This window comes from Mastigoproctus giganteus, chromosome 9 (genome assembly GCF_048544385.1).
Source record: "Mastigoproctus giganteus isolate SK-2022 chromosome 9, ASM4854438v1, whole genome shotgun sequence".
NCBI lineage: Eukaryota > Metazoa > Arthropoda > Arachnida > Uropygi > Thelyphonidae > Mastigoproctus > Mastigoproctus giganteus.
This window is the reverse complement of record NC_143583.1, coordinates 176,435,051-176,452,086: the sequence shown is the minus strand read 5'-3', so window position 1 is coordinate 176,452,086 and position 17,036 is coordinate 176,435,051. Positions and strand designations below refer to the sequence as shown.

The 17,036-nt window shown below is 34.7% G+C and overlaps 1 protein-coding gene across 5 annotated transcripts in view; it reads left to right on the top strand.

Annotated features, from left to right (window-relative positions):
- Positions 1-17,036, top strand: part of LOC150080903 (syntaxin-binding protein 5-like) — a 795,970-nt gene that overhangs the window by 392,285 nt on the left and 386,649 nt on the right. For all 5 annotated transcript variants that reach the window (XM_090381037.1, XM_090381035.1, XM_090381034.1 and 2 more), the window contains exons 16-18: positions 5,725-5,862; positions 6,965-7,119; positions 13,746-13,834. In XM_090381037.1, coding sequence (XP_090237163.1) covers positions 5,725-5,862; positions 6,965-7,119; positions 13,746-13,834 — 382 coding nt within the window. The remainder of the gene's footprint in view (positions 1-5,724; positions 5,863-6,964; positions 7,120-13,745; positions 13,835-17,036) is intronic.

Below are 17,036 nucleotides of genomic sequence, written 5' to 3'. Positions count from 1 at the left end.
AGTACGTGCCTTGAGTGACCCGGGTTCAAGCCCATGACTGCTGAATATGGTGCTGTTTCTTATATTCTCTCTACCTTGTGAACTCCTCTGACCGCGTGGTCGTCCCAGAGTATAAACAGAAAATTTATCTATGCAGCCAGTCGCAAGATAGGCGAGTAGTTTTCATGAAAATACAAAATCACTTATACAGAAACCTCTGAAATAACATATATATATATATATATATATATTAAAAGGATATATTAAAATTAAAAGGATATGAAAAGTACTCTAAAAATTTTTTTTTTCCTAATACTGTTACTTTAGTAGTAATGTTTTTGGAATAAGAACAACAAACGTAGTATGTTAACACAGTTTATTAAACATAAATTTATTATTCAAGTATATAAAAAAAATAAGTAAATAAATCGGTCACCTATTGAGTGCCAGGCAAATAGAGAGCTTTATGGTAACTGAAAAAAGTTTCTAGTACCCTGGCTTGGCCTAAAACTTAGGAACTAACGAAAACATTGTCTATTTGAGTTTTTCCAGTTGTGAATGACAAGGGTAGAAGAAACGACCCTGACTTCTTCCTGGAGAAGCGATTAAAGTCTTGGGGAAAAGCGACTGGCAGGTGAGAGCCATGCAAGACTCCGCACAGGTGCCTCCCCACCACCACCGCCGCCTCAACACTGGCTCTCTGAGTACCTCCTTGCCGGGACAACTCCAGCATTGAAAATTGTTAAAAAATACTTCTCGTCGCAAAATTTATAAATGACCCTTTATAGAATTATTAACTAACTATTTAGCAACCTTTTTGGCACCAAAAGGAGAGTTACTTAGTACAAAGAATCGAAGTGCAATAAAAAATTGGGTTTTTAATTTTAACACAAAAACTAAATGATACATTTCAATCGGAATAGTTTTCCCTTTGATAAGCATTGAATAAAGCATAACTAAAGAGATTTTTAAATTTTTAGCTCCATTAGCGAAGGAAATAGTGGGGGAAACACGAAAATTACTCAAATTTTCCTGTCTGGCGCCACCATTTTTAATTAAAAAAAATATTTTAAAATTATATTTTAAATCTACTAGTTGAACTCTTTCCAGTGGTGTATAATAAGCTATAGGTTGTAGACATTTTATTCCCCCCCCACACACACATTTACCCCATTTCTCAGACAAATTTTTGCCAACAACGATCAATATGGCATTATATTGGCCCACATGATGTACAAACCCATGCAAAATTTCAAGTCAATAGGTTGAGTGGTTCCAGAGATAGAATGCTGTGACAGATAGACAGACAACCGAGTGACATTATAAGGGTCCTTCGTTAGACTACGGACCCTAAAAATAATAAGTAAAAATAATTTCATAATAAAGTTTTTGTAGAATATTACAAATTTTCTTTTCTTGCTCTTTGTGTACCTCTTGATGAATGATGTTTCTGAAGCAGCCACGAATCAACATATTTTGCTGGATCAAAGCGGGTCAGTGGTGGGCCTACAATTTTAAGAAACAGTAGTGAAGAAACTTTTTGTCATCAATGAAGCTCTGGTTGGGCTCGCGATCAGATTCATTTGTGAAAATCTTCATTCACATTCACTCGATGAAATTGGTATCCTACTCAGAGCGTCCATCAAATGCTTCAGTTCTTCCGAAACCATCTTTTCAATTAGGTATTCCCGAAATCCACGAATTGTATCTTTCATTTAACTGTAATTTCACCAAATGCCAACAATTCATGTTTCGAAGGTTTAATACCTTTGTTGTCCTCATTTTTCTTCTCTTGTCATCGGTATTTTCACTAGATCTTAAATTGATTTTTTTTTTTTTTTTTTGGAACTGTCCAAAATGTCAGTATCATTCGGATGTACAGGTACTGTGACCGTGTAAACAGAGATAAGAAAAATGTGGATAGCGCACTTCCACGAAACAACAGATGATTATTTGATTTGTCGGGGTAAAAGAAAAATCACTCTCTGCTAATTCTCGAACGGGGCACTTACGGTTGATTCACAGCAATGTCTAACCTGTGGCCTGCCCGGAAAGTGAACTAAAACAGCATTTTAAATTTTGTTAATTATCAAAAAAATTCTCATTAAATGTTTTGTTCAGTAAATGTAATTGTGTATTGTACTTAATAAAATTTTCGAATATTTACAATTTTCCTTTTACAATCAACAAGATATGGAAAATGTAACACACTAAAGAAATCTAACTTTGAATTTTTTTTTAATATGGCCCCTGTACGGGAAAAGTTTGAATACCACTGCAGTAGAAGGTGGACCAGAGCCATTGGGAATACTCCTTGATCTGCTCACTGTTGACCAGCATGACTTCTCCATATGTGGGACAGGTGGTCGGATAGGTTTTACCAGGTACCACTAAGATGTAGAATGGTAAACCCTTTACCTCTCTTAATTCATGCAGCAGCACTAATTGCCTGAAGGCCAGAAATGTGAACAGTGCATACCTAATCCGTTCACTATATGAAAATTTTCTTCATTCAACGGAAATAATTTTAAATGTAACTTCCAAAGGGTAATTCAAAATAATTCGCTATAAAAGGTCTTTGTTAAACAGAGGTCTGACTGAGTAATTTAGAATTATAAAAATGGTTGTACAGTTTTATGTAGAAAATATCTTAACAATAGGCAGTGAAAAATGCAAATTTAGTTAAATAATTTTAAACTTATTTGAATAGTAGGTAAACATGTGAAAAAAATTTATGGAATATTACAAATTTCGAAGTGCACTGCATCCAAATGGATGGCGCCTCCGTAGCCAGGTGGGAAGGAGCAGCAGTGTGTTTGTTTGTTTGTTATTTGGTTTTTAGGAGCATTAGCAACTAAGGCCATATTGCTCCGGGATATGCGGTGGTCATTCCTTGACCTTTCCGCATACTCCGTATTTGGTGGTGACGGGCTCGAACCCCGGTCTAATCAAGAAGCATGTGCTACGCACTGCTGCTCCTTCCCACCTGGCTACGGAGGCGCCCACACAGCAGTGTGTAACACACATTTCTTGATTAGACCGGGGTTCAAGCCCGTCACCACGAAATACGGAGATGCGGAAAGGTCAGGGAATGACCACTGCATATTCTCGGAGCAATATGGCCTTAGTTGCTAATGCTCCTAAAAATCAAATAACAAACAACAAACAAGCATCCAAATGTCACTTAAAAAAAGGTGCCAGTACGCCGTACCGTTGTGTACCATCCCAAAAAAGCACTGTATATATATATATATATATATATATATATATATATGTAAGCAGACAGTGAAGAAGAGAATTGGAATGAACTAACAAAACCGGAAATTGAAACTACAGAAAACCTAGAAGGGTACATGAAAAATAAAAAGAAGTACTTAATACTGTAGACCCCATGACGATAATGATAATACAGTCTACCTGCAAACCAAGGGAACTCCCAAGGTCTGTCCTGCTAGCTATGTTCTAACTAACCTCTATCTATAATGGTGTCAGGAACTTCACTACCAACTGAACTATGCATGTTTAGATACATTGATGATTTATTTGTAATTAACTGCCCCAATTTTCTACACGATTTTGAAAATATTATCCTCCGGAGCTCACACTGGAAAGAACCAACTGCAATAACCTTACTGCCAATTACATACTACAATCAATATATATATATATATATATATAACAAACTTGATGCCTTCAACTTTAATGTAGTTAACTTCATCCACTGGCGCTCTAATATTTCAAAAAAGGTTCATTCTAACATTCTTTCCCAGTGTTTCAGGATAGCAACTATATGCAGCAGCAACAGTTTGATAATTCAGAACATCAGAAACCTCTACAGTAAGCTTTTAGACACTGTTTTTATTACCCTTTCAACAAAGCACTCCATATCATCAAACATAAAAAGATGTTTAACCACCTAACTCATATCCATAATATAGCTAGCCGATATCCTACTGCTCACAGGCTTGTACATACTGTACAGATAATACCCCAAGACTCTTTGGTGTCTTGCAGTCTAGAAAACTTGTACCCACCGATTGGCTTACAAAGGGGGTATTGGATTTATATATACATTTCATTTTAATTAATTTTTATTTTGTTTTAACTTTATTTTATTATTTTTTTTATCTTTATTTTAACATAACTGACTTAAACAGTATACTGAAGTATGCTCCCATAACTATGTTCAGGTCCTACTGCAGGAACAGGAAATGCAACCCTGGACTGCTCGAGCCCACCTAATTTTCCCTGTTCTTCTGTACTCTTTTTACTGTCCTACTACCCTACATTTTTATTTCTCGTGAGCCGTTAGTTTACCGAATGCAATAACATGATGCTATTTTTTTACTGTAACATACCTTTCTTGCCTTACACAAAGTTTAGCAACTATTTACCACTACTTTGAAAACTTTGAAAACTAATATTTCATTTTTAAACTCATATTGCTTTGAAAAATGCATTTATCTCCTATCCTGGTACTTACTTCATTTGTTTAATAATGATTTACCAATTAATTTACCCCTTAATTTTAATTTTGTCTGACTTACTGTCTCCTTTTTCCAACACTTGGGGTCGCTTTGACATACCTTAAATACTTTGAGCTGACTAGCATTGATCCTTTGAATTCTTACCTTGGACAGTGGAGAGACCCTGCAGCACAGTCTCCACTGTCCGTATACTGGCAAGACTCTTGTTTTGGTATTCTAGTAAGTTATTTGCTTTATCTTTTCTCCTTTTTCCCTTTGTCTGCCTCTCGGGTCAGCCATAAAATATACATTAGCTCTACTCTTGCCTGCTGCTGCTTTTTAACCTTACTTCCGCTACCACTTAATTCAATATGGATTCACTGTTTCAACCATGTGCTGTGTATATTTTATGTCAGAAATAGAGGGCTTACTTCTACTTCTTGCTGTCTTTCCTGTGGTTTCGACAGTTGACCTTTGATGTAGATGTTGAAGTCCTGGGATCTACAGCATTATGTACTCCGTTTTACTTTATTATTGTTATTTTTTGTGTACCTTCTGGGTTTTCCATAGTTTCAATTTCTGGTTTTGTTAGTTCATTCCCATTCTCTTCTTTCTACTAACCTATATTCCATTATAGTCATTGGGTTCTTTCTGCTATTTATAGCAGTGTCCCGGTCCATAAACCATCTATATAAATATCATTGTAACCATATTAATACATTTTATATGTATGTATGTATGTATGTTCCTGACCAAGACAAGTTCTTCCACACTAATGTATAATAATTTTTTTATTTGTGTGTAAATTTCTGGATAAACAATTTCCTAAATGCCTCTTTAAGAGGTTGGATAAGTTGTGGGAGGTGTTATGATCAAGTGCGATGAGGAGTAGAAAAACAACTTATCCACATTCATGAGGCATACTTCCTCTAGATTCTTTTATGGGATTATGTTACAGATATGGTTTATCAAATTCCAGTTTATGATACTGATCTCCAAGAAACATTACTCAGTTCCACACTCGGTAATGCAGTGTTGTAAAAGCTGTCATGTCTTGAGATTTTCTGTTGCCTTGAAATGTTATATATGATTGAATGGAGCTCATGTAAAGAGATCAAAGTTATTTTTCTAAAAATAACTTTGACCTCTTTCTTTTACATAAACTAAATGTAAACTTATGTCTCATTCATTTTTTTTTTATTATTATATTTAGATATCCAAAATAATAAAATACTGATCTTTTATCACTGAGATTTTCTATTGTTATTTTTTAATGTAGGTCTTGGAAATTCCCATAGTGTATGAAATAGATGATGATCCAGACTGCTCACCAGAATGTGAATACCCACCCCGCTCATCACATAAAGCTTCTCAGCCAGGTCTTCAATCTAGTGCCTCCGAGGACAGTACAAAAAAGGTTTGTTGAATTATTGCCTAAATGCAGCATCGTTGTACAGTTATGGTAATATATTTATTTATTGTTATTATTTTATTCTTTTATTTTTTGCATTTACTTCCTCCAGATATGATTTTTATTTAAGATTTTTGGCATTGTGTACTAACTATCTCTGAGACACTGAATATTTGCGAGTTAGCTGTTTAATAAAAAGTAAAAATCACATTCTCACTTATTGGCTATTCCTACTAGAAATATAAACTGTCATATATTTGACATTATAATATTGTTTCGACATTTTTTAATGTTGAGAAAACATTAAAATATTTTAGTATTTTTAACATGTGTAGTTGAAAAAAAATAATTTGAAGGAAATAAATATTTAGATTTTATTTAATTTCTATTAGATCATTTTTGATTTAACCCTAGAATGGTAATGTATGTAAATCTGATGTATAGTTTACAAAACAGTGCCTCTCATACCCTCTGGCAGCGCCACCTTGCATATTTGTGATCTATGATTTTCAGATAACAAATAGTAAGGTACTATACTTATTTTAGATATCGATACCTTTAGTTGTAAGATTTTGAAATTCATGTTAGAGCTTCTCAAGAAACTAGTAACAACAACAATCTAAAAAGCCAGAGACTGGAACTCAAGTTAAATGTTTAACTGCACTGGGAGTGAAAATTCCACTTGAGACTTTGCCTGAATTATTTTGTGGCAATTCTGCCATTATTGGAATTGCCATGTATGCATATGCAGCAAACATTGGGTAAACTCTGCTCAGAGTTTAATTTTTTTTTTTATGCTAATATTTTTAATGCTAGTGATAATGGCAGTTAATTCAATAATAACGTGTGATTTTCATATTTTATAAATAAAAGATCATTTTCAAGTCTTATTTTACTGAATAATATTAATGTATGTAAAATTTATATAACCGTACTGTTAATGTCAGTATGGTTATCATAACATTCTAAGGTTAATAAAAAATATGGTTAGGGTTCTTGAAATGTTTCATAAAATCTATAATCATTGTGAACAAAACTATAATCATTGTTAACAACAAAAGATTTACCTTTACCGTTTTTCTCCCACCCTCCACATGCTCATCTTTAGCCCTCAGTAGAACTTACCGTTCCTCTCAAGGTAAAGACAGGGCCACTGAAAAGAAATCCTGGATTTCAGGCTGATATGGTATGCCTGACACCAAGGATAACTGGTGATCCTCCTAGTCATATTACTGCCCTAAGTATCAATTCTTCATTTGGACTGTAAGTACTATTTAATAAACACTTGAAAAAATATACATGTATATATATATATATATAATAAAATGTTGCACCTTATAAAAATAAACATAATTAATCATGAAAAATAAAAATAAATTCTCTTGCTGTATTTCAGGAACATGTTAGGGGATCAATAATAAAGAAATATTCTCATGAATCTAGGTCTAAAAGCACCTTACTGAGTGTCTTGAAATTAAAATCATTTGAAATTTTGCTTATAGTGCAAAATTGGCTAATTGCTAATATTTATGTTGAGTTATCTTGACATTATGTTATGTTTATCTTGAGAACACTCTTTGGTAGATGTATTACCAGTGAAGTGGATTATCTTCACACTTTAAATAGCAACCATGAGTTTTTGAATGAAAATTTTTTCTTTTTTGGATTAGTTCATGGAGAACTAGTTTTAGTATTAATATTAGGCATCCAGTGGAAGAAGCCAGTGTTTTTTTTTTTTTTTTCTCAAACCCAATCATTAACTATTCACAGCCTATAGATAAACTTCCTAAATTAATATTGTGAAAATTTTGCCTTCATTCATTTTACTATACCCACTCAGAGCCTTGTAAACCTCAGTTAGACCCCCTTTAAAGTACATAGTTATTAAACTCTGCAGCCCACATATTCAAAATTCTTTCCTCCTGTGGATGACATTTTGCAATTTTCACCAGGAATCTTTGAACCTGTTTGGAAGCTTGATCTCTTTTTTATGCATATGGCCTGGTACACAGTATTTCAAGTGTTGTCTCGTTATTGTCTTTTATAGTGGAATTATAACCTCCCTACCAACTTCTGTTTGCTTATGTCATAAACCTCCAAACCACTTATATGCAAATTTTTGGGTTCTCAATAGGATTGTGCTGTGTCAGCCCCAATCTCAGACATCTATTTGACCACTGTTGAAAATGGCATATCAATCCCCTACTTCAGGTCTCGGATCAAATTTTTTACCACATTCACTGATAGTATCCTTTGTAATAAGCGACAGGCCCACCATTGACAACTTGCTTGTTAAATTCAACTCATTTTATCTGCAGTTAAAATACACCCTTAACTTGAGACTGATAGCAGTACTTCTTAAATCCTGCTGGTTGAGTAGTTTTTAGAGAAGCACATTTCAGTAATTATTAAGTATAAACAACTGAACTTATTTACATCTCTAAACAATTTCAATGACTATCTTGTCCATTTTTCTGTTTTTGCGAGCAGGATTTAAGCTGCATGAATAAAGCAATGGTTCTCAATTCTTACAGCAGAACAACTTGCCTTTGTTTTGAGTTGCCCTAATCCTACTTTCAACGGCTTTAAAAGCTTTAGCTATATGACAACTTTGAAAACTGATTTTGTATACTACATGATAGCTCACAATGAACAACTTTACAACTGTTTTGTCAGCCTGTTGTTAAGAACAATCTCTATTAACAACAGGCTGAGACCTGTTGTTAATAGAACCTGGTTCCTCATCAGAAACCTATCAGATGAGGAACCAGTTAGTTCTAAAACAGTCTATTATATCAGTCTTATCTTTTAAATAAATGGCCAATTAAGCTCTCAGCAAGCTGTATGCGTGAAAGTAGTGCAATATGAGGTCTTAATGCAGTGGCCTTGATAAACTTGCCTTCATAACTCTTTGTGAAGGTAACATGAGAATTAAGATCATTGCATTTTCTATGTAATTTAAATCTTGCTGGCTGCAAAAACAGATTAAAGAAAATAGTCTGTCCAGCAAGCATCTTATGAAATGTCACTTTTTTTTTTTTTTTTTTTTAATAGATTCTTAAAGACAAATGCAATTGTTGATATGATTGCTGGATTACTTCCTTAATATATATATATATATATATATAATTTTTTTGTGGGTGTGTAAAATATGCTGAATTTTAAAGTATTCTGATTTCTAAAATGCTAGATTCTACAGACTACTGTATATATATATATATATATATATATATATATATATATATATATATATATATATAGAGGAAGCCCATGAACTGGGACCCATTCCTCCATTTTTGGATTCACACCATGCACTGCATGCAAAAAAACTCTGAACCACATAAGCAAGTTTTAAATTAAAAAAAAAAATATTGCTCATTGGAAGCTAACTTGGAACAATAGCTCCAATATTTATATCATTATTCATACTGGAGGCTCTTTCCAGCTTATACATCTGTAATTACTCTCTTCGTACTTTAATAATATGAGACACATTTGCGCATCTCCACTCTTTAGAATCCCCCCCCCCTGAATCCAAGCATGCTCTCATAATTATGGTTTTCTTACCTCTTTTTGCTGCTTCTTTTTATATAACTGGATAGGCTCTGTCAGCTCTAGCTTATTTACTTTTAGCTCCGACAGTTTCTCTTCCGCTTTCCTCTCAGTAATTGTAGTTTTCTATCTGACAATTAGAATTTTCTATACTTCTGGTATCCCCATCACTAAAAACATCTCCACTTGTGAATATAGATCAATTAATTAATTCAGTTTGTCAGCAGCCTGAACAAAGTTATCAATAGTTATGCCATTTAAATACAGCCAAACAATGGACAGATCCTTTTCCTTCTTTTGTTAACCTAGCAAAAAATTATTTGCTATTTTACTTCGCATTCTTGATCAAATACGATCAGCTTTATTAAACCTTGAATGGTTTGATCAAGCTCATTGCTAATGGGATTCATTCTCTTGCTCAAATTCCACACTTGAGGGGGCATAAATTCAAATTGAGGAAAGACAGTTGTAGAATAGATGTGAGAAATTTGCCTTTAGCCAGTGAGTGGTTGCTTGCTGGAACAAACTTCCGTCTGTCATTGTGGAAGTTGACAGCTTAAATAAATTCAAGGCCGAACTAGACAAACTTTTGGATTGGGTGAAACGGGAAGGGTTTTTTTTTTTTTTTTTTTGGCTGATGCTATAAAAGCTTGCTTTCTTGCATCATATGCCTCTACTAATGGTAATGCTATAATAACACTGCTCAACACATAAAATGTTACAAAAACGAAAATACCCAATCTTGACTAATTTCATGCTGTTGAACACAAAAATCACATTAAAATTTGTTGATCGGCTCTTGTTTTCGAATTATAGTTGGGGTCTCATATTAGCAAATTACTCTACATTATTAACTACAGCTCTCTGCAAAGCTCATGGCAATACCGCAGTTTCAGTACCACCACGCTCTTATCACATGATCAGCAACTGTCACCTCCATCACATGATAAGTTTTTGTCACCTCAAATACGTCTCCAACTCTGTTGCAGTAATTATTATTATTAGCCATATGGTGCAAGGAAGCCTGAGGCTTTTGTTGCACCAGCCAAAAAAAAATTTCCGAATTACCCTGAGAGAGAGAGAGAGAGAGAGAGAAGGGAATCACCAAGAAAGAGAAGAATGATGATATCCAGCTCAGGGCCCTGGGTATGCCAAGCTCACCAGATGTGAGCTAATCCTTGAATATGGCTAGGTACTGGGTGATATTTTCTCAGTTAATGGTTGTTCTCTGTGAGATTCCTACTTTTTGCATTGTATTTTGTATCTTGTAAGATTAATATGCCCTGTAATCATGTGAATAGTCCGGATGACTTCTGTTACATATGTGGATGAGCATGTTAGCTTCGAGAAAGCATCCCTTAACTCAAGTTATAAAAGGGCCTACTTCTTGTACTTTGGGCGTAAAGTAGGTGACCAGGACAAGAACTGGGCTTCACACATATGCTGCACTCCCTGTTCATCAACACTCAACGTGTGGGTGAATCAAAAGGGATGTTTTATTCCTTTTGCAGTGCCCATGATATGGAGGGAGAAAACAAATCACATCATAGACTGTTACTTCTGTATGGCACCTCCCATTAGAAAAGGGATGACAATGAAGAAAACGTTGTTGTTGTTATTTGGTTTTTAGGAGCATTAGCAACTAAGGCCATATTGCTCTGGGGATATGCGGTGGTCATTCCCTGACCTTTCTGCATCCTCCGTATTTGGTGGCTCTCGGGCTCGAACCGCGGTCTAATCAAGAAGCATGTGCTACGCACTGCTCCTGCCCACCTGGCTACGGAGGCGCCGAATAAAAAGTGGACAGTGATGTACCCAAATATACTCTGTGCAATTTGTTCCATGCCTCATGGTGAATACTACCTATTCCTGAACCATCCGACCATTTTTCTGTACCCTCTGATGGAGATGAAGACACTGAAGAACATCAACTTGAACATCAACAATGACCATGAAATGATGCAGATGGTCTGCAAGGATAGAAATGTGACCTGGACCATTCATAGAAGCATCTAGATGTACTAGAGATCTCAACGGGTGCCAATTGAACATGCCCCAGACCATTACCAACCATCGATCTGCTTGAACAGTTCCTCGTTGACATGATGGGTGCATAGCTTCATCCTGTTTCCACCAGATATGCACCCTCCTGTCCACTCGAAATAACTGGAAATGAGACTCAGTGGACCAGGAGATCAGTCTCCAGTCATCCAAGGTCCAGTGCTGATGTTCTTTTGCCCAGTTGAGGCATAGAGTCCTGTGTCATGGTATTAGCAATGGGACTCTGGTGGGTCGGCAGCTCCCATAATCTATTGCAGCTAATGATTGCCTGATGGTCTTGGTGAAGACATTTCTGTCACCTCCCTCGTTGAAGTCGGCGGTTGAAGTTGAAGTTGCTCTCCGCTTGGCTGAAACAATAGCCATGTTCATCTACCACCTTTCTCCACCCACAGTCCACGATGTGATGTTATTGCGGAAATGGTGTATTCCCAATACACTTTTGATACTGTCGAACAGGGATAGTGCAATTTCTGTACCATATCCACGATAGTGACCCATGCATCGGACAACCGATGCATGGGTCACTCTATTGATGTCTGTACAGACGTTTATCTATACTGACATCGAATTATTCTATGTGAATGCAGTGTACCTATATATATGCCAAGCAGTGGGTTTGTCCACTAGCGAGACTGGTGACAGTGTTGCGTTGCCCAGGAACCAGGATGAATTCTGTGCTTTCAGTATACATTAGGTTGCCTACCAGTCCTATACATTGTGCCAATTGTCTGTGAAGAATCCCGAGTGATACCATTGTAACAGAGATCTGGTACTGAACATTCCTTTGTATTCCTCAAGAATCTTTGCTATCAGTTTGCGATTTGTTTAGTTGTATTGGATCTGCAACCTATTCTGTTCCTGGAGCTGTGGTTACTGTTGATTAGTATTGAGTTTACAAGATAGCATTAGTAGAGGCATATGATGCAAGAAAGCAAACTTATGCAGCATCAGCCAAAAAAAAAAAAAAAAAAAAAAAAACGCTCCCATTTCACCCCTCCATTCGTTCGAGTGGCCATTCTCTGTTGAATTCATTGTTGTATTCTGATCTGTTGTCTATTCTGCTATGAAAACAGGGATCGGATCTGGTAATGTTATAAACTGTCACTGCTGTCAAGCCTCTCAAACCTGTAGGTACAAGAACTCCATTAGAATTTCAGATATTGCTGATGGTGGTATATGGCCATTGGAACCTGAATTAATTGTTCTTAGTTATACTGTGGAAGGCTATTTCCTTCCTTGAGAGCAATGTTGATTCTGGTATTTCTTTTGTTTTCTTCAAGCCTAGCATGGAGTTTGTAGTATGACGACCAAATGTAGTGTTTGTTGAATGAGCCATCAAATCATTGAAAAGGAAGTACCTCACCATGTTAAGTTCTTGGTTTAATTCCTCCGAATAGTATGGACTTGGAGTAAACCCCTGGAGCCGCATTGCAATTAACACTATGTCCACTATTCCTACCTTGACACTAAATGAAGAGGGTTGGATTGCACTTTAGAATAGAGGCAGTATCAGTCTTCTATGTTGAGGTAACTATGGGAGTTGTTAAAAATTTTGTAAGCATGTCCAGGAAATAGGCACAATGGTTGTCTTCCATTTATAGGATAATGTGTTTATTCTAGTCATTACTCTTTACATCTGAATGGAATTCTAAAGTCCCACTATTTTGTTTCCCCTGACTAGCAAATTGTCATCACTATGGTGTGGACAGTGTAGAATAGCTGATTCTAGATTATTCATTAAAGCATTTCACCAAATGGTAAGAAGAGTAGGCTCCCTTATGCTTACCCTCTTTTTTATAAATAAAACTGGAAATAGGTTTTAATTGATCAGATACAGTCTCTCTCTCTCTCTCTCTCTCTCTCTCTCTCTCTCTCTCTCTCTCTCTCTCTCTCTCTCTCTCTCTCATTAAGTGACAAAGTGTTCTACCTGTTGGTCAGGCTAGCCTGTAGCTTTTATGAGAGGAATGTTTGAAGGAGTAGGGGACTGGTGGGGATGATTTTAGTCAAAGCTGTCCTGTAGGTACATAGATGCTATTATTATCAATGGCAGACAATGTTCCCCGGATGTTTTCTTGATAATGAGACACACTGAGAGCCCTGTTGGCACAATGCAAAGTTCAGTTGAAATGTTGCTTATGCAGTTGACTTTAATCTACATACTAGAAGTAATTGTTTATTTAATGTGCATTTTGGAAAATAATCATCTGATTTAGAATTGTTTGAAAATAATGGCCTTTTATTTATATATTTATTGAACTAAAGTTTTTATTTTAAAGTATGGCCTATGGAAATGAGTGTGGTCTAGCAATAGTAGACATTATCCAAAAATGCTGTCTTCTGAATCTTGGTACTCCAGATCTGTATGGTAAGTGAAATTTTATTTCAATTATGAGAAAGAATTTATTGAAATAGTGGAATAACTCTCTCATCTAAATAGAAAATTGATGAATTTTTAATGTCATCTAGAAAAAAATAAGACTTTAAAAACCATTTATTATTATTTAATAACTATAAACACCATGTTATAATAAAACAGATATTAAGATTCTTAGCAAAGCTTATTATCTTAGTACTCACCTCTAGATCCATATTGGTTAGGGTTAAATTTACATAAAGGAAAGTAAAGAGAGCAAAAGTTCCCAATTATATTAATAGATTAATTAATTTAAAAACATGTCTCTAGGAAGAGGAAGTGCACCACTTTTTCCTGGTTGTCATTTATAAAATTATGAGGAAGATTCGTGTGTTTGAAAAACCAAGAGCTGGACGAGAAGCTTTCGATGTCGTCATCATCATCAGTTGGTGAATGACATGAGTTGTAAGTGTTATTTATAGTATTGTAGTACCCAGGATGCATTACGTTAAACATGTGAAATTTAATTCGTGTGAGCTGCCATATCGTTGATAGATTCGTGGATAATTTAGTGTTTAAAATTTTGTATGATCTATTTTGGCAGAATCATTCTATAGCTAGGGCTTCATACTGGAATATCTTATTATTCGATTTAAGTTTAATTAGTGTAATTGCATTATCTATTAATGGATCATGCTTAAAAGAGTGTATGTGCTGACTGAGTTCAGTTCCTGGTTGGTTTGATTTGAAACTATTATAATGATAGTATGCTCTCATGTTGGCTGTTCTGGAAGTTCCATATTTTGTAGTGGTGCTACCTATGTAGCATGCATTGCATCCAGATTGGCATTTTATAAGGTATATTATATTGTTTATGTCTTGATTATTGTATTTATATATTTCCCTGTATTTGCTGAAAAAAGTACTTAGTTTATTATATGATGAAAAAATCAGTGTAATGTTTGTCCCTCTAAAAATATTCCGGAGCTGAGGTGCAAGTTAGCTATGATACAGAAGTATGACTATTGTATTTTGTGTATGATCAGTACTAATGTTATCAATGCGAGAATTATTAATTTTTTCTTTTACAGCTAATATGGTTTCTTGAATTAACTGTTTGGGGTATTTTCTAGCTATAAAGGTTTTTGTTAGGTATAGTAGTTCTGTACTATACAATCATTCACAAGTAGTCAAATCTATTTATGAATGATTGTATTTGATCACATTGTAGATTTGGTTGTATAATACTGATTTTTTTTTTTTTTTTTTTTTGTGTTGTAGGGGTGGTGGGAATGAAAATGTAGGAATTTCCCTGTATGTTCGTGTTTTGAGTTTATCGGATTTATATACAGTCAGATTTAAAATACTAATACTATATCAATATATAATAACATATCAGATGGAGACACGCTAGCATCTTACAACGTTGTATCACTTTATACTAACGTAAACATCGATTACACACTACAAAAATTGTGGGATTATTGACCATAGACTCTACACTAAAAGATCGCACATCCCTAAACATCAACAGTATCCTAGAATTAACTAACATTTTAGTTAGGGCAAAATATTTTCAGTTTGGAAAGGAAATATGAACAAGTATACGGCCTTCCAATGGGTTTGGGTATTTCGGCCCCACCTTCAGAAATTTATCTTGCCACCATTGAAAACCAAATACTTAAACCCTTTCCTTCTAAGATTAAATTATTCATGTGATATGCAGAAGTCCTATTAATTATAAGCAATAAAACCACCACCAATGGGCTACTACAAAAATGTAATTCCATCCACAACAGACTAAAATATACTTTGGAACTAGAAGATAATAGTATTAATTTTTTAAACCTGACTGTGTAAATCCGATAACAAACTCAAAACGCAAACATACAGGGAAATTCCTACATTTTCATTCCCACCACCCCTACAACACAAAAAAAAAAAAAAAATCAGTATTATACAACCAAATCTACAATGTGATCAAATACAGTCATTCATAAATAGATTTGACTACTTGTGAATGATTGTATAGTACAGAACTACTATACCTAACAAAAACCTTTATAGCTAGAAAATACCCCAAACAGTTAATTCAAGAAACCATATTAGCTGTAAAAGAAAAAATTAATAATTCTCGCATTGATAACATTAGTACTGATCATACACAAAATACAATAGTCATACTTCTGTATCATAGCTAACTTGCACCTCAGCTCCGGAATATTTTTAGAGGGACAAACATTACACTGATTTTTTCATCATATAATAAACTAAGTACTTTTTTCAGCAAATACAGGGAAATATATAAATACAATAATCAAGACATAAACAATATAATATACCTTATAAAATGCCAATCTGGATGCAATGCATGCTACATAGGTAGCACCACTACAAAATATGGAACTTCCAGAACAGCCAACACGAGAGCCATACTATCATTATAATAGTTTCAATTCAGACCAACCAGGAACTGAACTCAGTCAGCACGTACACTCTTTTAAGCATGATCCATTAATAGATATTGCAATTACCCTAATTAAACTTAAATTGAATTATAAGAAATTCCAGTATGAAGCCCTAGCTATAGTATGGTTCCGCCAAAATAGATCATACAAAATTTTAAGCACTAAATTATCCACGAATCTATCAACGATATGGCAGCTCACACGAATCAAATTTCCATGTGTTTAATGTAATGCATCCTGGGTATTATGATACTATAAATCAACACTTACAACTCATGTCATTCACCAACTGATGACGATGACATCGAAAGCTTCTCATCCAGCTCTTGGTTTTTCAAACACTCAAATCTTCTTCATAATTTTATAAATGACAACCAGGAAAAAGTGGTACACTTCCTCTTCCTAGAGACATGTTTTTAAATTAATTAATCTTTTAATATAATTGGGAACTTTTACTTTTACTCTTTACTTTCCTTTATGTAAATTTAACCATAACCAATACGGATCTAAAGGTAATCAAGCTTTCAGCTGTAAAATTAGTCATCACAATTTAACAGATATTAAATATACATAAACAAGATTCATAATGTAGCATTATCAATAGTTACATACAGAATCATGCAAGAAGAAATAATCTTGATTTCCTATGTTTTTTGATATATTGAGCTGGCATTGTTTTGTGTCATTAATGAAGTGTTTGTTTTTTTCTTTTTTTTTAACCAATTAGTGATGCACAAAAATAATCA